This window comes from Pseudophryne corroboree, chromosome 6, assembly GCF_028390025.1.
Source record: "Pseudophryne corroboree isolate aPseCor3 chromosome 6, aPseCor3.hap2, whole genome shotgun sequence".
Taxonomy (NCBI): domain Eukaryota; kingdom Metazoa; phylum Chordata; class Amphibia; order Anura; family Myobatrachidae; genus Pseudophryne; species Pseudophryne corroboree.
The window spans coordinates 172,703,720-172,725,629 of NC_086449.1; the positions used below are offsets into that span (position 1 = coordinate 172,703,720).

The 21,910-nt window shown below is 49.0% G+C and overlaps 1 protein-coding gene across 6 annotated transcripts in view; it reads left to right on the plus strand.

The window, feature by feature from the left end:
• Positions 1-2,539: 2,539 nt before the first annotated feature.
• Positions 2,540-21,910, plus strand: part of MOB1A (MOB kinase activator 1A) — a 340,751-nt gene continuing 321,380 nt past the window's right edge. Inside the window, exons 1-2 of one of the 6 annotated variants that reach the window (XM_063932120.1) lie at positions 2,540-2,713; positions 4,926-5,092. In XM_063932120.1, the coding sequence (XP_063788190.1) occupies positions 2,700-2,713; positions 4,926-5,092 (181 nt within the window). In that variant the 5' untranslated portion in view covers positions 2,540-2,699. The remainder of the gene's footprint in view (positions 2,714-4,925; positions 5,093-21,910) is intronic. The other 5 variants (XM_063932121.1, XM_063932122.1, XM_063932123.1 and 2 more) reach the window with 5 other exon arrangements.

Below are 21,910 nucleotides of genomic sequence, written 5' to 3' on the forward strand. Positions count from 1 at the left end.
CTCCACCTCTCTACAAAACTTCAAACGGGCCCTTAAGACCCACTTCTTTACCAAACCCAACCAAATCTCATCCTAACCCTCTGTTCCATGCTCTCTATGTACCACATCTGTGTCACCTCTGTCTGTCTACCCCTCCCCTTAGAATTAAAGCTCTTACGAGTAGGGCCCTCTTCCCACATGTGCTTATCCTTTTCTTACTTTAATAATCCTCAACTGCCCAAATCCCGCAGTGTTTTGGCCATCTTGGAACTTATCTCTATGTCGTTTACTGGTGTAGTTATGTTTAGTTACCCTGTACTTGTCCTATATTGTCTTCAACTGTAAGTCACTGTTTTCCTGTTTTGATTATGTGCATATGTACTCTGTAATTGGGTGCTGCGGAGCCCTTGTGGCGCCATATAAATAAAGGATAATAATAATAATAATCAGTACTCCGCTCGGGGGACAGAGTTTTGTGGAATGACGCGATTGCAACCGCATCATTCTGCGAAACTCCGCCCCCGAGCAGGAGTACTCGGGAAGAGGGAGGTGGGGGAAGCAAGGACCCGCAAAAGTGCCGCGGCGGCGCCCCCCATGCGGTTGCACGGCTCGCCCACCCCAAGAAACGGCACTGATTGGCGCTGTGCCTCCGGTCACTGTGTGAGGTGGAGCTCCGAGTTCAGATAGGCTGAGCTTCTGCGCGCTGCTGCGTGAGTACGCGTTGTGACTTAACATGCACATAGTAGCGCTAACGTATTCTATTACACTTTCAATTTGGAAACAAAACATTTAGAAGATGAGACCATGTAATAATAAACAGACAAAGCTGTAAGAGGGGTAAATAACTCAGAGCCGGCCATAGGCATAGGCAAACTAGGCAATTGCCTAGGGCATTTGATATGCCTAGGGGCATCAGCAGCTTCTTCTGATTAAAATGATATGCGGCATGCCTATATTCTGTGTGTAGTATTTCATATGCAGATACAGTCACAGTCGCACAGTATATAGGCATGCTGCATATCATTTTAATCAGCAGAAGCTGCTTGTGCATCCTAGCCACATAGCAATGCAAATAAGATGCATTTTCATTAAAATAATGTGCCCGACGTTAGCACTGAGGCAAGATTTATGAGGACACATCTGTATCCAAGCAGAGGCAGAGGTCACAGTGTTAGTGGCAGTGTGAGTGCTGTGTGCATGTGAGTGGGTTGGTTGTGCAGTAGTGTTCAGAATATGTGTAAGGAGCATTATGTTTGTCATGTAAAAATGCATTAATAATGTGCAACATATGTGTAAGGGGCACTATGTGTGTCATTATGTGTATAAGGGCATTAATAATGTGCAGCATATGTGTAGGGGGCACTATGTGTGTCATTATGTGTATAAGGGCATTAATAATGTGCAGCATGCCTTAATAAAAACAGTTTAAATAAAAAAAAAAAATGTGCAGCATATGTGTAAGGGACATTATGTGTAAAAGGGCATTAATAAAGGTTGTCATAATGTGTAAGGCGCATTATGTTTATAAGGACATTAATAATGTGTCTCATATGTGTAAGGGGCATTACTGTGTGGCATTATGTGTTTAAGGTGCTCTACTATGTGGCATTGTTTATGGAAAGGGCACTACTGTGTCATCTAGTGTGAATAAAGAGCAATAGGGTGTGGTGTAATGTGAATAAGGAGCAATTCAGTGTGATGTAATGTGAATAAGGGGCTCTACTGTGAGGAGTAACGTAAAGTGATACTACTGTGGGATGTAATATGAATTATGGACACTATCGCATGATCAAATGTGAATAAAGTTGCAGTACTGTGTGGCGTAATTGGAATTGGGGTTACTATTGTGTGGCCATGCCCCTTGCCAGCAAAAACACACCCCTTTTTGGGCTGTGCGCCAAATGTGCAAACTGTTCCTATTTAAAATATAGGGCGTACAAACACCTGGGAAAGAGGTGCAAGGTCAGAGGCGGAACCAGCGGTGGTGCTAGGGGGCACCAGCCAAAATCTTGCCTAGGGCATCAAATTGGTTAGGGCCGGCTCTGAAATAACTGAAACACTTCTAATAATAATCATATTGACGATAACTTTATTATTAATAATTATCATCATCATCATCATCATCATCATCATCATCAGAAAATGGGACCCCTGGGCTATTAGTTTCAATATCCACATGGACATCTAATGGGAACAGTAGCCTGATGATGAAGTTCTGAAGCAGTGTAGTTATGCTAATACAGGGGATTGCATGTTCTGAATTTAAACAAACAATAATAATAATAATAATAATAATGTGAAAAATATTTCAGGAAGGGCCAATAATTGCACAACGAGCTAGTAATGTTCCCATGTTGACAGCTCAGAATAACGTTATCACACAGCAGGCACACAGACCCCATTCTAAGATACTACTACTAATAGAAGTGTATGTAAATACCTGTGACAGCCACGCCCACCTAGGAAAGAGGCGTGTCTATGAACCAATCCCTGTACGCTGCTGTGCAGAGAGGAGGTGTCCAGTGTGGGAGTAGGCGTGGTTTCTCCCGGGTCTATCACTCAGCTCCCGCGAGATTTGGCTCCTCCTGTCCTGGGCGGGCTCGGCCGGAAGTGTCTCCTGTCGGTTTTGGTGATCGCGGCGTCCTCCGGTCGGACAGTGAGAGACGCAGCAGCCGCCGCAGCGGGACAGGTCGGGGATCCCAGCCTCCCTCTCCGGCATCATGAGCTTCCTCTTGTGAGTGCCGGGCCGCAGAGGCAGCGGGGAGGGGGAGGGGAAGCAGAAGTTTACAGAGTGAGGAAGTGAGGGGAGGCCCCGGCTGTCAGGCCTGCGTGCTGTGCCCCACACCTCTCCTGCAGCCGGGGCAGCTCTCGGTATCGCGCTGTGCACGCAGTTGGGCTGTTCGGTTAGCGGGGTGCTTAGCTCCGGGTGCTGCTAGTATGGGTGTGGGGCAGGGTATGGGGGTGCAGGCTGATGTGGGGCAGGGTATGGGGGTTTCTTGTGGGGTAGGGTGTAGGAGGGAGGCAGGGTATCGGGGTGCAGGAGGAGGCAGGGTATGGGGGTGCAGGCTGATGTGAGGCAGGGTATGAGGGTGCAGGCTGATGTGAGGCAGGGTATGAGGGTGCAGGCTGATGTGGGGCAGGGTGCAGGAGGGAGGCATGATATTGGTGTGCAGGAGGAGGCAGTGTAGGTGGCAGCAGCAGGTGTAGGGAGGGGGTGGCAGGTGACCTATTGGTGCAGTTGTGGTGAGATGGGGGGAGTTACTGACATGGTGCAGACGTAGTGATATTGGGGGGGTGCGTGTAGTGGAGCAAGGCTTGCTGACAGGCTGGTGCAGGAGTGGGGCCTGGGAGTTGTTGGGATATAGAATAAGGCAGTAGTTGGGAGGGTGGCGGTTTCTGGGGTACAGTGGATTAGAAGTAGGATATTGTGGTGCAGAAGTAGGAAGAGTGGGGATTGTTGGCATGGGATGGAAGTAGAGTGGTTGCTGGGATTAGGGAGGCCAATCCCGGGATCCTGGGATTTGGGCCCAAAAATGCCAGGATTTGAATCCCGGGATTGGAGCTTTCAATCCCGCGATTCACGGGATTATAGTGCGCATGCGCAGTTTTTACCGGACAGCGCTGAGCATTATAGCTCAGCGCTGCCCGGCTGTCAGCGAGGTAGTTCCACACACACACACACACACTGACCGAGCTAGCTGCATTTCAAATGTAGCGCCGGCTGCCAGCCAATCAGAGCTGGCAGACCGGCAGCCAATCAGGGACGCGGCAGCGGCGCGGTCAGTGTGTGTGTCCATGGCTGCTGCCCACGGCCCGCCCAATTAGTAAGTACTATCGCTACCTACAGCCACACTCCCTAACTGCTCCAGACATCCTCCCTCTCTCTCTCTACTCCTGACATCCTCCCTGCTCGCTACACCCACCTTCCCTTCCTGCTCCTCACATGCTCCCTACACACCCACTGTCCCGCTGCTCCCTACACCCACCCTCCCTTCCTGCTCCTTACATTCTCCCTACATCCACCCTGCCTTGCTCCCTACATCCACCCTTCCTCCCTCGCTGCCTTCCACCCCTCGCTGCCCTCCACATACACTCTCTCTGCTCCCTACACTGATCCCTACTGCAATCCCGGGATTGAGCATTTTTCAATCCCGAATCCCAGGATTGAAAAAATTCCCCCGGGATTGGCCTCCCTAGCTGGGATTGAGTAGTGCAGTAGTTGGGAAAGTGAGGATCAAGGATTTGATGTTATGGTGGTGAAGTAGGCAGAGTGGTATCAAGAGCTTGATGATATGATGGTGTATAAATAGGGAGAGTGGGGGTTGGGGTGTAGCTAGGATGTTATAGTGGTAGGGGGTGCTGACATTGTAGTGAGGGTGGTGTCAGGGTAATAATACGGCAATGCAGGGAGAGTGGGGGTTGGGTTGTTAGCATGGCTGCGCTGTAGTACACATCCATATTGAGAGTGCATAAATATGCTCTAGTTAATAGGTGATTACAAATAGTGGTCTGGTTAGTGGGTTTCAGAGATACTTGGTACATGGGAAAGAGTTCTGTTATGGTGAGGATTAAACACTGGTCTGTGGAGGTAGTTGGGTGTAAACTGAGATTTTCAAATATGTGTGCGGAGTTGTTGTAGAAAATGTAGTTTCTGAAATACTGCGGGAAGATATGGTGTCCAGTTTATCAAACGTGGTCCTCAAGGCACCCCAACTCTCCAGGTTTTAAGTATATCCATGGCTCAGCACAGATGGTTAAATCAAATTGACTGAGGCAGTGATTAAGTCACCTGTGGCCAAGCATGGATATACTTAAAGCCTGGTCTGTTGGGGTGCCTTGAGGGCTGCGTTTGAGAACATCTGATTTACAGTGGGAACCATCTTGGCTGTCTTGGTCCGTACACAACACTTTGGAATAATGCTTATTCTTGTTATAATTTTACCCAGCAGTAGTCGATCGTCAAAAACTTTCAAACCCAAGAAGAACATCCCAGAGGGGTCTCATCAGTATGAGCTCTTGAAACATGCAGAGGCCACTCTTGGCAGTGGGAACCTCAGGCAGGCTGTGATGTTGCCGGAGGGAGAAGACCTCAATGAATGGATTGCTGTGAACAGTGAGTATACTTGTAGGCTTGTGACTAAACGCCAAGCTGTTTTTGTTAATCTGAAATGATCTGATGCACTTAGAGAAATGTACAGGGGCCACGTCTGACAGTAACATCACTCTTATCCTATATTATTATTATTATTATTCTATGTTGCATGCTAGAGGTGTAGGAGCTGCAGTCACAAATTCTCATTGCACATTAGTGTTTGTTGCATTTTAGATAGCAAGTAAGTAAGCAAGATTCTGAAGGTTGCATTTGTATAATGGTGTGGGCTTAAGTCGACAATTCCTAGAAATACGCGGATCTAATTTAGCCATAGTATTTGTACCACTTAATGAAATAAGAGTAAATTAAAACTGCGACTTGCACTGTCGTTTTGTAGATGTCCACAATTAGTCTCTTGGGTACGCACCGAATGTTTTCCTTTTCGAAAGACTCTTGTAAGAACAATGAGAGATTTCCAGTAATAGCCCAACAATTTGCTTTGGATTGTGTCCTTTGTTACAAGCTTGTGTGTTGGAGAAATCAGACATGGCCCAGTGGCTAAATGCACAATCTGCCGAGCAGGCACTTTTGCATCAAAGCTTACAGGGTGGTTTGTTGTTGTAGCGCAGACTGAGTCTAATGTTACATGACTGACGGACCCCAGCTCTATTTAGCCCTAGCGCTTTCAACCTTGACTTAAGGATTTTTACTGCAAAGAAGAAGAAAACTCCCACTGTGATAAATTTAGCAGTAATGTCGCTGGCTGTTCATGCAATTGTGCCCTATACAGGGTTATTTTAGTTTTACGCAGACTGCATGGGGAAATCTTGTTAATTGAGAGAATGTGCACTCATCGATACAGTATGAACATTGTATTTTTAGACTAAATATAGCTCTAGGTGCCACCCCCGCAGGGTTAAGGTAGGGTAGTGTGGTGAGGGGATGTGGTAAAAAAAATACTTATCTCCTCTGCCGTCGGGATCGTCATTGTCTGGATTCCAGTGTCAGTCATGTGACCGCTGGCATCCTGACGACCAGGATAACATTAAACCTATTATAATAATATTTTTATTTCTCTTGCGTCCTAGAGGATGCTGGGGACTCCGTAAGGACCATGGGGTATAGACGGGCTCCGCAGGAGACATGGGCACTCTAAAGACTTTAGATGGGTGTGCACTGGCTCCTCCCTCTATGCCCCTCCTCCAGACCTCAGTTAGATCCTGTGCCCAGAGGAGACTGGATGCACTGGAGGGGAGCTCTACTGAGTTTCTCTGAAAATACTTTTTGTTAGGTTTTTTATTTTCGGGGAGCACTGCTGGCAACAGGCTCCCTGCATCGTGGGACTGAGGGGAGAGAAGCAGACCTACTTAACTGATAGGCTCTGCTTCTTAGGCTACTGGACACCATTAGCTCCAGAGGGTCGGAATCCAGGTGTCGTCCTCGCTGTTCGTCCCGGAGCCGCGCCGCCGTCCTCCTCACAGAGCCGGAAGATAGAAGCCGGGTGAGTATAAGAAGAAAGGAGACTTCACAGGCGGCAGAAGACTTCAGATCTTCACTGAGGTACCGCGCAGCGGTAACACTGCGCGCCATTGCTCCCACACATACACACTCAGAAGGCACTGTACGGGTGCAGGGCGCAGGGGGGGCGTCCTGGGCAGCAATATTAACCTCAAGGGACACTGGCTAATATATTAGATACTGCGGAGGCAGTATATTGAAAAACCCCCGCCAGTATAAAGAATTTGAGCGGGACTGAAGCCCGCCGATGAGGGACGGAGCTTGATCCTCCAGCACTAACCAGCGCCATTTTTCTCCACAGCAAGCTGCAGAGAAGCAGCTCCTCGGACTCTCCCCTGCTGAGCAAGTACAGAGGGCAAAAAAGAAGGGGGGGGCAAATGTAATTGGCGCAGTGAATGTATTACTTATTCTATATAAGAGCGCTGTACAGTCTGGGATTTTATTCCAGTGCCCAGTGGCGCTGGGTGTGTGCTGGCATACTCTCTCTCTGTCTCTCCAAAGGGCCTTATTGGGGGCCTGTCCCCATAATTGTATATCCCAGTGTGTGTGTGGGGGTGTCAGTATGTGTGTGTCGACATGTCTGAAGCGGAAGGCTCGTCTAAGGAGGAGGTGGAGCAGATGATTGTGGTGTCTCCGGCGACGCTGACACCTAATTGGTTGGATATGTGGAATGTTTTAAATGCAAATGTGTCTTTATTACATAAAAGATTGGACAAAGCAGAGTCCAGAGAAAAAGCAGGGAGTCAATCCATGGCTTTGACTGTCACAAGGCCCTTCGGGCTCTCATAAACGTCCCCTGTCCCAGGTAGCAGACACTGATACCGACACGGATTCTGACTCCAGTGTCGACTACGGTGATGCGAGGTTACACCCAAGAGTGGCCAAAAGTATTCATTATATGATTATTGCGATAAAAGATGTTTTGCATATCACAGAGGACCCCTCGGTGCCTGACACGAGGGTATGCATGTTTAAGGAGAAGTAACCTGAGGTAACCTTTTCCCCATCTCATGAGCTGAACGCTTTATTTGAAAAAGCTTGGGAAACTCTGGACAAGAAACTGCAGATTCCCAAGAGAATTCTTATGGCGTATCCTTTCCCCACACAGGACAGGTTACAGTGGGAATCCTCGCCCAGGGTGGACAAGGCTTTAACGCGCTTGTCCAAAAAGGTGGCGCTACCGTCTCCAGACACGGATCAAGGATCCTGCTGATCACAGACAGGAGACTACCTTAAAATCAATTTATACACATACGGGTGCCTTGCTCAGACCGGCAGTAGCGTCGGCATGGGTATGTAGCGCAATTGCTGCATGGGCAGATAACTTGTCATCTGACATTGACACCCTAGAAAAGGATAGCATTTTATTGACCTTGGGTCGTATTAAAGACGCAGCGTTATATATGAGAGACGTTGGGTTCAAGAGCCAATGCCATGGCAATTTCTGCTAGGCGAGCCCTGTGGACCCGCCAATGGACGGGTGATGCCGATTCAAAGAGACATATGGAAACTTTGCCTTACAAGGGTGAGGTTTTATTTGGAAAGGGCCTCGCGGACCTGGTTTCCACAGCTACCGCGGGTAAATCTTCTTTTTTGCCTTATGTTCCCCCACAGCAAAAGAAAACACCTCAATATCAGATGCAGTCCTTTCGGTCACATAAGTCCAGAAGAGGTCGGGGCTCTTCCTTCCTCGCCAGAGGTAAGGGTAGAGGGAAAAGAATGCCTGCTACGGCTGGTTCCCAGGAACAGAAGTCCTCCCCGGCTTCTACAAAATCCACCGCATGACGCTTGGGCTCCACTGCGGGAGTTCGCGCCGGTGGGGGCACGTCTTCGACTCTTCAGCCAGGTCTGGGTTCTGTCAGATTTGGATCCTTGCGCAATAGAAATTGTATCCCAAGGCTACAAACTGGAATTCGAAGAAGTGCCTCCTCGCCGATTTTTCAAGTCGGCTTTGCCAGCTTCTCCCCCAGAGAGGGAAATAGTTTTAGCTGCAATACAAAAGCTGTGTCGACAGCAGGTGATAATCAAAGTTCCCCTAATACAACAGGGGAAAGGGTACTATTCAACCCTATTTGTGGTCCCGAAACCGGATGGCTCGGTCAGACCCATTCTGAATCTAAAATCCCTAAACCTGTATCTAAAAAGGTTCAAATTCAAGATGGAATCTCTCCGGGCAGTGATATCCAGCCTGGAAGGGAGGGATTTTATGGTGGTATCACTAGACATAAAGGATGCATACCTTCATGTCCCCATTTTCTCTAACGTCCTTGAGGATGCTGGGATTCCGTAAGGACCATGGGGAATAGACGGGCTCCGCAGGAGATAGGGCACTTTAAGAAAGCTTTGGACTCTGGGTGTGCACTGACTCCTCCCTCTATGCCCCTCCTCCAGACCTCAGTTTTACACTGTGCCCAGAGCAAGATGGGTGCACTGCAGAGAGCTCTCCAGAGTTCTCTGCCTAGAAGTATTATTTTTTTTTTCTACCTTTTACTACGTTTTCACAGGGAGCACTGCTGGCAACAGGCTCCCTGCATCGAGGGACTGAGGAGAGAGGAGCAGACCTTCTTGTCAAAGATAGGCTCTGCTTCCTCGGCTACTGGACACCATTAGCTCCAGAGGGGGTGAACGCAGGTTCTTACTGGGCGTCCACCCCCGGAGCCGCGCCGCCGTTCTCCTCACAGAGTTAGAAGTACAGAATACAGAAGTCGTCAGGCGGCAGAAGCCTTCAGCTTCACTGAGGTAACGCACAGCACTGCAGCTGTGCGTCATTGCTCCCATACACCTCACATACTCCGGTCACTGTAAGGGTGCAGGGGGTGGCGCCCTGGGCAGCAATATAAACCTCTGCATGGCAAAAAGACTATATACATGTACAGGTGGGCTCTGTACATGTGTATATAAAAGAGCCCCCGCCATATTTTACTAAGTTTAAGCGGGACAGCGGCGGGGCTTCTCCCTCAGCACTCACCAGCACCATTTTCTCTCCACAGCACTGCTGAAAGGAAGCTCCCCGGACTCTCCCCTGCTTACACACGGTGAAAGAGTGCTTAAAAGAGAGGGGGGGGGGGAGCACATAATTGGCGGTTTACATATTATACAGCGCTGTTGGGGAAAAACATTTTGTGTTGGTCTCCAGGGTTATTGCGCTGGGGTGTGTGCTGGCATACTCTCTCTCGGTCTCTCCAAAGGGCCTTGAGAGAGATACTGTCTTCAGGAAAGGGGTTCCCTGTGTGTGTGTGAAGTGTCGGTACGCGTGTGTCGACATGTTTGACGAGGAGGGAGTGCTTGAATGTCAGGTCGGCAACGCCGACACCGGAATGGGTGGATATGCTGAATGTCTTGAATGCAAATGTCAATCTATTGCATAAAAGATTAGACAAGGCAGAAGCTAGGGATCAGTCAGGTAGCCAGTCCATGCCTGTCCCTGGGGCGCCAAGTCCTTCGGGGTCTCAGAAGCGCACCATATCCCAGATCGATGACACAGATACTGACTCTAGTGTCGACTATGAAGATGCAAAATTACAGCCGAAGGTGGCTAAGGGTATACGGTACATGATTATTGCCATTAAAGAGGTTTTGCATATTACTGAGGAACCCCCTGTCCCTGACACAAGGGTACACGTATAAAGGGAAAAAGCCTGAAGTCACTTTTCCATCCTGATTTGAATTAAGTGACTTGTGCGAAAAGGCTTGGGTATCTCCGGATAGGAGACCACAAGTTCCCAAAAGGATTCTCATGGCGTATCCTTTTCCACAAACTGATAGGATACGCTGGGAATCTTCGCCAAAAGTTGACAAGGCGCTGACACGTTTGTCCAAAAAGGTGGCACTGCCTTCTCAGGATACGGCTTCCCTCAAGGAACCTGGTGATCGCAGGCAAGAAATTACCTTAAAGCACATTTACAATCATTCCGGTACTATTGCTCGACCGGCTATGGCGTCGGCCTGGGTTTGTAGTGCGGTTGTGGCATGGGCAGATTCCTTATCTACGGAAATTGACACCTTAGATAGGGACGCCATTCAAATGACCATAGAGCATATCAGAGATGCTGCCTTGTATATGAGGGATGGTCAGAGAGACATTTGTTTATTAAGCTCCAGAATAAATGCTATGTCTATTTCTGCTAGGCATCTCTTGTGGACCTGACAGTGGACGGGAGATGCCGATTCAAAGCGGCATATGGAGTCCTTGCCTTACAAAGGGGTGGATTTGTTTGGAGACTGCCTCTTGGATCTTGTCGCTACGGCTGGTAAGTCAAATTTCTTACCTTATGTCCCCCCGCAGCATACAAAAAAGGCACCTCATTATCAAATGCAGTCCTTTCGTTCCAATAAAAACAAGAAGGTACGTGGATCATCCTTTCTTGCCAGAGGGAAAGGCAGGAGAAAAAAGCTGCACACAGCTAGTTCCCAAGAGCAGTAGTCCTCCCCTGTGTCTGCAAAGTCCACCGCATGACGCTGGGGCTTTCCGAGGGGAGGCAGATCTGGTGGGGGCTCGTCTTCGGTTTTTCAGCCATGTCTGGGTTCACTCGCAGGTGGATCCCTGGGCATTAGAGATTGTTTCTCAGGGATACAGGCTGGAATTCGAAGACTTGCCTCCTCGCCGATTTTTCAAATCTGCTCTGCCGGCTTCCCCGTCAGAGAGGGAGCTAGTGTTGGCAGCAATCCAAAAAGTGTATATTCAACAGGTGATTGTCACAGTTCCTCATCTCCAGCAAGGAGAGGGATATTACTCAACCCTGTTTGTGGTCCCGAAACCGGACGGTTCGGTCAGACCCATTTTAAACCTGAAATCTCTGAACCTGTACTTGAAGAGGTTCAAGTTCAAAATGGAATCACTCAGGGCGGTCATCGCCAGCCTGGAGGGGGGGATTGGATGGTGTCCCTGGACATAAACGATGCTTACCTTCATGTTCCGATATTCCCCCCGCATCAGGCGTTCCTGAGATTTGCAATGCAGGACTGTCACTACCAATTTCAGACGTTGCCGTTTGGGTTTTCCACGGCCCCGAGAATTTTCACCAAGGTAATGGCGGAAATGATGGTGCTCCTGCGCAGGCAGGGGGTCACAATTATCCCATACTTGGACGATCTCCTCATAAAGGCGAGATCTCGGGAGAGGTTGCTGGGCAGCGTGTCTCTGTCCATGAAGACGTTGCAGATACACGGCTGGATTCTCAATATACCGAAGTCCCAGCTAGTCCCTACAACACGTCTGACCTTTTTGGGGCTGATTCTAGACACAGGCCAGAAAAAGGTTTTTCTTCCGATCGAAAAGGTTCAGGAACTCATAGCCATGGTCAGGAACCTATTAAAACCAAAAAAGGTTTCAGTGCATCATTGCACGCTGGTCCTGGGGAAGATGGTGGCTTCCTACGAGGCCATCCCTTTCGGCGAGGACTTTTCAATGGGACCTCTTAGACAAGTGGTCCGGGTCCCATTTACATATGCATCAAAGGATCACCCTGTCTCTCAGGACCAGGGTATCTCTCCTGTGGTGGCTGAACAGTGCTCACCTACTAGAAGGTCGCAAGTTCGGCATTCAGGACTGGGTCCTGGTGACCACGGGCGCAAGCCTCCGAGGCTGGGGAGCAGTGACACTGGGAAGAAATTTCCAAGGTCTCTGGTCAAGCCTAGAGTCTTGTCTCCACATCAACGTCCTGGAGTTGAGGGCCATATACAACGCCCTGCGTCAAGCGGAGGAATTGCTTCGGAGAAAACCGGTTCTGATTCAGTCAGACAATGTCACGGCAGTGACTCATATAAACCGCCAAGGCGGAACAAGGAGCAGAATGGCCATAGCAGAAGCGACCAGGATTCTATGCTGGGCGGAAGGCCATGTAAGCGCGCTGTCAGCGGTGTTCATCCCGGGGGTGGACAACTGGGAGGTGTACTTCCTCAGCAGGCACGACCTGCATCCGGGAGAGTGGGGACTTCATCAAGAAGTCTTCGCACAGATCACGGATCATTGGGGACTGCCTCAAATCGACATGATGGCATCCCGTCTCAACAAAAAGTTAAAGCGGTATTGTGCCAGGTCAAGGGACCCTCATGCGGTAGCGGTAGACGCTCTGGTGACACCTTGGGAGTTCAGATCGGTCTGTGTTTCCTCCTCTTCCTCTCATACCCAAGGTGTTGAGAATAATACGAAGAAGCAGGGTCAGAACAATACTCATTGTTCCGAATTGGCCACGGAGGACTTGGTATCCGGAGCTGCAAGAGTTGCTCGCAGGGGATCCGTGGCCTATTTCTCTAAGGCAGGACCTGCGGCAGGGGCCCTGTCTGTTCCAAGACTTACCGCGGCTGCGTTTGACAGCATGGCGGTTGAACGCCGGATCCTAGCGGAAATGGGATTCCGGAGGAAGTCATTCCTACCCTGATCAAGGCTAGGAAAGACGTGACGTTAAAACATTATCACCGTATATGGCGGAAATATGTTTCTTGGTGTGAGGCCAGAGCTGCTCCTACGGAGGAGTTCCATTTGGGCCGTCTACTTCACTTCCTTCAAACAGGAGTGACTTTGGGCCTAAAATGAGGGTCCATAAAGGTCCAGATTTCGGCCTTATCCATTTTCTTTCAAAGAGAATTGGCCTCTATTCCTGAAGTACAGACATTTGTGAAGGGAGTGCTGCATATTCAGCCTCCCTTTGTGCCTCCGGTGGCGCCTGGGGATCTTAACGTGGTGTTACGTTTCCTCAAGTCACCTTGGTTTGAACCACTCAAAACTGTGGCGTTGAAATACCTCACGTGGAAAGTGGTCATGTTGTTGGCGTTAGCTTCGGCAAGACGTGTTTCCGAATTGGCGGATTTATCACATAAAAGCCCATACTTGGTTTTTCACGTGGATAGGGCAGAGTTGAGGACTCGCCCTCACTTTCTGCCAAAAGTGTTCTCATCTTTTCATGTGAACCAACCTATTGTCGTGCCTGTGGCTACACGGGACTTGGAGGATTCCGAGTCCCTGGATGTAGTCAGGGCTTTGAAGATTTATGTGACCAGAACGGCTAGAATCAGGAAGACTGAAGCTTTGTTCGTTCTGTATGCGGCCAACAAGGTTGGCGCTCCTGCTTCAAAGCAGACTATTGCTCGCTGGATCTGTAACACGATTCAGCAGGCGCATTCTACGGCAGGATTGCCGTTACCGAAATCGGTTAAGGCCCACTCCACTAGGAAAGTGGGCTCTTCTTGGGCGGCTGCCCGAGGGGTCTCGGCATTACAGTTGTGCCGAGCAGCTACTTGGTCGGGGACAAACACCTTTGCAAAGTTCTATAAGTTTGATACCCTGGCTGAGGAGGACCTCCTGTTTGCTCAATCGGTGCTGCAGAGTCATCCGCACTCTCCCGCCCGTTTGGGAGCTTTGGTATAATCCCCATGGTCCTTACGGAGTCCCAGCATCCTCAAGGACGTTAGAGAAAATAAGATTTTACTTACCGGTAAATCTATTTCTCGTAGTTCGTAGAGGATGCTGGGCGCCCGTCCCATGTGCGGACTTCTTCTGCAAGACTTGTATATAGTTATTGCTTACATAAGGGTTATGTTATAGTTTTTCGGTGGAACCGTGGCTATGTTGTTGTTCTTACTGTTAACTGGGTAAGTTTATCACAAGTTATACGGTGTGGCTGGTATGGATCTCGCCCTTAGATTTACAAAAATCCTTCCTCGTACTGTCCATCTCCTCTGGGCACAGTTTCCCTAACTGAGGTCTGGAGGAGGGGCATAGAGGGAGGAGCCAGTGCACACCCAGAGTACAAAGCTTTCTTAAAGTGCCCTATCTCCTGCGGAGCCCGTCTATTCCCCATGGTCCTTACGGAGTCCCAGCATCCTCTACGGACTACGAGAAATAGATTTACCGGTAAGTAAAATCTTATTTATCCTCATCAGGCGTACCTGAGATTCGCTGTACAGGACTGTCATTACCAGTTTCAGACGTTGCCGTTTGGGCTGTCCACGGCCCCCCGAGGATTTTCACCAAGGTAATGGCGGAAATGATGGTGCTCCTATGCAGACAAGGAGTCACAATTATCCCATACTTGGATGATCTCCTGATAAAAGTGAGATCGAGAGATCAGTTGCTGAAAAGCGTGTCACTCTCCCTGAGAGTGCTGTAGCAACATGGCTGGATCCTAAATCTGCCAAAGTTGCAGTTGATTCCAACGACTCGGCTATCATTTTTAGGCATGATTCTGGACACGGAAAAGAAGAGGGTTTTCCTCCCAACGGAAAAAGCCCAGGAACTCCAGAGCATGGTCAGAGACCTGTTAAAGCCAAAAAGAGTGTCCGTTCATCAATGCACTCGAGTACTGGGAAAGATGGTGGCGGCCTACGAGGCCATCACCCTCGGCAGGTTCCATGCGAGGACATTTCAGTGGGACCTTCTGGACAAGTGGTCGGGGTCCCATCTACAAATACATCAGAAAATAAGCCTGTCCCCCAGGGCCAGGGTGTCTCTCCTGTGGTGGCTGCAGAGTGCTCACCTTCTATAGGGTCGCAGGTTCGGCATTCAAGACTGGGTTCTGGTAACCACGGACGCGAGCCTCCGAGGATGGGGAGCAGTCACACAAGAAATTTTCAGGGACTGTGGTCAAGCCAGGAGGCTTGTCTACACATCGACGTGCTGGAATTAAGGGCCATATACAACGGCCTACGACAAGCGGAGACTCTTCTTCGCGACCTACCTGTTCTGATTCAATCGGACAACGTCACAGCAGTGGCTCATGTAAACCGCCAAGGTGGGACAAGGAGCAGAGTGGCAATGGCGGAAGCCACCAGGATTCTTCGCTGGGCGGAAAATCACGTAAACGCGCTGTCAGCAGTCTTCATTCCGGGAGTGGACAACTGGGAAGCAGACTTCCTCAGCAGACACTATCTCCATCCAGGAGAGTGGGGTCTTCATCAAGAAGTTTTTGCAGAGATAACAAGTCATTGGGGGCTTCCTCAAATAGACATGATGGCGTCGCGCCTCAACAAGAATCTCCGGAGGTATTGTTCCAGGTCAAGGGACCCTCAGGCTGTAGCGGTAGATGCCCTGGGTGTTTCCGTCGGTCTATGTATTCCCTCCTCTTCAACTCATCTCAAAAATACTGAGAATCATAAGACGAAAAAGAGTCCAGACAATACTCATTGTTCCGGATTGGCCTCAAAGGGCCTGGTATTCAGATCTTCAGGAAATGCTCACAGAAGATCTGTGGCCTCTTCCTCCCAGGGAGGACCTGTTGCAGCAGGGGCCCTGCGTGTTCCAAGACTTACCGCGGATACGTTTGACGGCATGGCGGTTGAACGCCAAATCCTAGCTAGGAAAGGTATTCCGGGGGAAGTCATCCCTACTCTGATAAAAGCTAGGAAGGAGGTGACGGCGAAACATTATCACTGTATCTGGAGGAAATATGTATCTTGGTGTGAAACCAAGAATGCTCATACGGAAAGATATCCACCTGGGCCGTTTTCTCCACTTTCTGCAGACAGGAGTGGATATGGGCCTAAAGTTAGGCTCCATTAAGGTGCAGATTTCGGCCCTGTCAATATTCTTTCAGAAGGAATTGGCTTCTCTCCCAGAAGTCCAGACTTTTGTAAAGGGAGTGCTGCACATCCAGCCTCCTTTTGTGCCCCCAGTGGCACCATGGGACCTTAACATGGTGTTACAGTTCCTTAAGTCACACTGGTTTGACCTCTTCAAACAGTTGAATTGAAATTTCTCATTTGGAAAGTGGTCATGTTGTTAGCCTTGGCATCTGCGAGGCGGGTGTCCGAATTGGCGGCTTTGTCTCACAAAAGCCCCTATCTGATTTTCCATGTGGATAGAGCAGAGTTGAGGACTCATCCTAAATTTCTGCCTAAGGTGGTTTCATAGTTTCATATGAATCAACCTATTGTGGTGCCTGTGGCTACGGGTGGCTTGGAGGATTCCGAGTCTCTTGATGTAGTCAGGGCTTTAAACGTTTATGTAGCCAGGACGGCTCGGGTTAGGAAAACAGAGGCACTGTTTGTCCTGTATGCAGCCAACAAGGTTGGCGCTCCTGCTACTAAGCAGACTATTGCCCGCTGGATCTGTAACACGATTCAGCAGGCTTATTCTACGGCTGGATTGCCGTTACCAAATTCGGTAAAGGCCCATTCCACTAGGAAGGTGGGTTCTTCTTGGGCGGCTGCCCGAGTTGTCTCGGCATTACAACTTTGCCGAGCAGCTACTTGGTCGGGTTCAAACACTTTTGCTAAATTCTGTAAGTTTGATACCTTGGCTGATGAGGACCTCATGTTTGCTCAATCGGTGCTGCAGAGTCATCCGCACTCTCCCGCCCGGTCTGGAGCTTTGGTATAATCCCCATGGTCCTTACGGAGTCCCCAGCATCCTCTAGGACGTAAGAGAAAATAAGATTTTAAACCTACCGGTAAATCTTTTTCTCCTAGTCCGTAGAGGATGCTGGGCGCCCGTCCCAGTGCGGACTAAATTCTGCAAGGCTTGTATATAGTTATTGATGTACATAAGGGTTATGTTACAGTTTTGATCAGTCTCTGGCTGATGCTGTTTTGTTTCATAATGTTAACTGGTTCGTATATTCCATGTTGTACGGTGTGGATGGTGTGGGCTGGTATGTATCTTGCCCTTAGATTAACAAAAATCCTTTCCTCGTACTGTCCGTCTCCTCTGGGCACAGTTCTTTAACTGAGGTCTGGAGGAGGGGCATAGAGGGAGGAGCCAGTGCACACCCATCTAAAGTCTTTAGAGTGCCCATGTCTCTTGCGGACTATGAGAAAAAGATTTACCGGCATGTTTAAAATCTTATTTATTTTTTTGTGTGCATATAATGCAATGAGCATGTACTCACGAACTGTGTGGAGTTTGGATATTCTCCCCGAACTTGCATGGGTTTCCTCCAGGTACTCTGGTATTCTCCTGCAATCCAAAAATATACTGGTAGGTTAATTGGCTCCCAGTAAAATTAACCCTAGTGTGTGCGTGTACACGGGCAGAGTGATTCTTATCTGACGTCAAATTATGTTTCTATGTAAAACATTTCACAGTAACAGGATATCAGTGCATAAATACATTGGGAAACCTTAATACCACAGCACTGTCTGGTTAGGACAGATAAGTGGGGTAAGGGTAGACCACTCACTGAAGCTAGCAGGAGCTATGGGTGGGAGTGGATTCAGTACTCCGTGATCCTGTACACAACGTGTGGATGTGCCGACGATTGCTGAAGAGACATGGGAGCGGAGGACTGGTGACATGGATAGTGAAAAAAAAGAGAAGGAAGGCCCTACCAACAAGATCACATGTGGATGCATACTAGCAGCTATTCTCATTTTAATTCTCAGCTTCAATCTATGCCCAACTTTATTTGTTTTTAAGTGATATTTTAACTGTTTAGTGAATAAATTATTTACTTGTTTCAATTCATCCACGTTTCTGTTATTAATATTGGAGAAACTTCTACTAGCGCCAGTATACTTTTTTCAATATTGTATATACATTTGGGACTGACAATCCCTTACTGGCAGCTGTGACGCGTCTGGTTTTTCTTTCCTACCAACAAGAGTTTACATACTAAGGGGAATGTATGGACCGTTGCATGGTGAAAAGTGAAAGATACATGATGGAGGTTTGGAGGAGAAAGTATTGCGTTATGAGTATGTTAATATATGGTGTCATTCTATAAATTATATTGCTTTAGGAAAGCATGGATAGTTTCTCTGACTATATAGTGGGGCTGTAAGCCTTGTCCTTTAACAGACATTAAGAGGCTATTTTAAGAAACTTTGCTTACAAAATAATTAAAGTGGACTGTAATATTGAGCGATTGCAAGTAGGTAAAGTGTAATGAGATTTTCTCTGACGTCCTAAGTGGATGCTGGGACTCCATAAGGACCATGGGGAATAGCGGCTCCGCAGGAGACTGGGCACAACTAAAGAAAGCTTTAGGACTACCTGGTGTGCACTGGCTCCTCCCACTATGACCCTCCTCCAGACCTCAGTTAGAATCTTGTGCCCGGCTGAGCTGGATGCACACTAGGGGCTCTCCTGAGCTCCTAGAAATAAAGTATATTTTAGGTTTTTTATTTTACAGTGAGATCTGCTGGCAACAGACTCACTGGAGCGAGGGACTAAGGGGAGAAGAAGCGAACCTACCTAACTGGTGGTAGTTTGGGCTTCTTAGGCTACTGGACACCATTAGCTCCAGAGGGATCGACCGCAGGACCTGACCTTGGTGTTCGGTACCGGAGCCGCGCCGCCGGCCCCCTTACAGAGCCAGAAGCAAGAAGTGTTCCGGAAAATCGGCGGCAGAAGACTTCTGTCTTCAACAAGGTAGCGCACAGCACTGCAGCTGTGCGCCATTGCTCCTCATGCACACCTCACACTCCGGTCACTGATGGGTGCAGGGCGCTGGGGGGGGGGGGGGGGGCGCCCTGAGGGCAATATAAGACACCTTGGCTGGCAAATCATCACAATATATAGTCCCAGGGCTATATATGTGATAAATTACGCCTGCCAGGATCCATGAAAAAAGCGGGAGAAAAGTCCGCCGAAAAAGGGGCGGGGCTAACTCCCTCAGCACACTGGCGCCATTTTTTCTTCACAGTGCAGCTGGAAGACAGCTCCCCAGGCTCTCCCCTGTAGTTTTCAGGCTCAAAGGGTTAAAAAGAGAGGGGGGCACTAAATTTAGGCGCAATATGTGTATACAAGCAGCTATTGGGGGAAAAATCACTCAGTTATAGTGTTAATCCCTGCATTATATAGCGCTCTGGTGTGTGCTGGCATACTCTCTCTCTGTCTCCCCAAAGGACTTTGTGGGGTCCTGTCCTCAGTCAGAGCATTCCCTGTGTGTGTGCGGTGTGTCGGTACGGCTGTGTCGACATGTTGGATGAGGAAGGTTACGTGGAGGCGGCGCAGAGGCCGATAAATGGGATGTCGCCCCCTGTGGGGCCGACACCAGAGTGGATGTATAGGTGGAAGGTATTAACCGACAATGTCAACTCCTTACATAAAAGGCTGGATGACGTAACAGCTGTGGGACAGCCGGCTTCTCAGCCCGCGCCTGCCCAGGCGTCTCAAAGGCCATCAGGGGCTCAAAAAACGCCCGTTACCTCAGATGGCAGACACAGATGTCGACACGGAGTCTGACTCCAGTGTCGAAGAGGTTGAGATATATACACAATCCACTAGGAACATCCGTTGCATGATCTCGGCAATGAAAAATGGGTTACACATTTCTGACATGAACCCAAGTACCACATAAAAGGGGTTTTATTTTTGGGGAGAAAAAGCAGCCAGTGTTTTGTTCCCCCATCAGATGAGTGAATGAAGTGTGTAAAGAAGCGTGGGTTCCCCCCGATAAGAAACTGGTAATTTCTAAAAAGTTACTGATGGCATACCCTTTCCCGCCAGAGGATAGGTCACGTTGGGAGATATCCCCTAGGGTGGATAAGACGCTCACACGTTTGTCAAAAAAGGTGGCACTGCCGTCTTAGGATACTGCCACCTTGAAGGAGCCTGCTGATAAAAAGCAGGAGGCTATCCTGAAGTCTGTATATACACACTCAGGTACTATACTGAGACCTGCAATTGCCTCAGCATAAATAGTGCTGCTGCAGCGTGGTCTGATACCCTGTCAGATAATATTAATACCCTAGACAGGGATAATATTTTGCTAACATAAGAGCATATTAAAGACGTCGTCTTATATATGAAGGATGCACAGAGGGATATTTGCCGGCTGGCATCCAGAATTAATGCAATGTCCATTCTGCCAGGAGAGTATTAGAGACCCAGCAGTGGACAGGTGATGCTGCCTTTAAAAGGCACATGGAGATTCTGCCTTATAAGGGTGAGGAATTGTTTGGGGATGGTCTCTGGGACCTCGTATCCACAGCAACAGCTGGGAAGAAAAAAAATAATAATTTTTACCTCAGGTTTCCTCACAGCCTAAGAAAGCACCGTATTTTCAGGTACAGTCCTTTCGGCTTCAGAAAAGCAAGCGGGTCAAAGGCGCTTCCTTTCTGCACAGAGAACAGGGAAGAAGGAAAAAGCTGCACCAGACAGCCAGTTCCCAGGATCAAAAATCTTCCCCCGCTTCCTCTGAATCCACCGCATGACGCTGGGGCTCCACAGGTGGAGACAGGTGCGGTGGGGGAGCGTCTCGGGAACTTCAGGGACCAGTGGGCTTGCCCACAGGTGGATCCCTAGGTTCTGCAAGTAGTATCACAGGGATACAGGCTGGAGTTCGAGGCGACTCTCCCTCGCCGTTACCTCACATCAGCCTTGCCTGCTTCCCTCGGAGAAAGGGAGGTAGTACTGGCGGCAATTCACAAGCTGTACTTCCAGCAGGTGAAATCAAGGTACCCCTCCTTCAACAAGGCCGGGGTTACTATTCCAAAATGTTGTGGTACCGAAACCAGACGGTTCGGTGAGACCCATTCTAAAATTGAAATCCTTGAACACTTATATACGAAGGTTCAAGTTCAAAATGGAATCGCTCAGGGCGATTATTGCAAGCCTGGAGAATTTCATGGTATCACTGGACATCAAGGATGCTTACCTGCATGTCCCTATTTACCCTCTTCACCAGGAGTACCTCAAAATTGTGGTACAGGATTGTCATTACCAATTCCAGACGTTGCCGTTGGTCTGTCCCCGGCACCGAGGGTATTTACCAAGGTAATGGCCGAAATAATTATCCCGTACTAGGACGATCTCCTGATAAAGGCGAGGTCCAGGGAGCAGTTGTTCGTCGGAGTAGCACTATCTCGGGAAGTGCTACAACAGCACGGCTGGATTCTGATTCCAAAGTCGCAGCTGGTTCCTACGACGCGTCTACTGTTCCTGGGTATGGTTCTGGACACAGAACAGGATAAAAAGGGTTTCTCCCGGAGGAGAAGTCCAAGGAGTTGTCGTCTCTAGACAGAGACCTCCTAATACAAATACAGGTGTCGGTGCATCAATGCACGCGAGCCCTGGGAAAGATGGTAGCTTCTTACAAAGAAATTCCATTCGCCAGGTTCCCTGCAAGGATCTTCCAGTGGGATCTGTTGGACAAGTGGTCCGGGTCGCCTCTTCAGATGCATCGGCGGATAACCCTGTCTCCAAGGGCCAGGGTGTCGCTGTTGTGGTGGCTGCAGAGTGCTCATCTTCTAGGGGGCCGCAGATTCGGCATACAGGACTGGGTCCTGGTGACCACGGATGCCAGCCTTCGAGGCTGGGGGGCAGTCACACAGGGAAGAAACATCCAAGGTCTAGGGAAAAGTCAGGAGACTTCCCTACACATGAATATTCTGGAACTATGGGCCATTTACAATGCCCTAAGTCAGGCTAGACCCCTGCTTCAA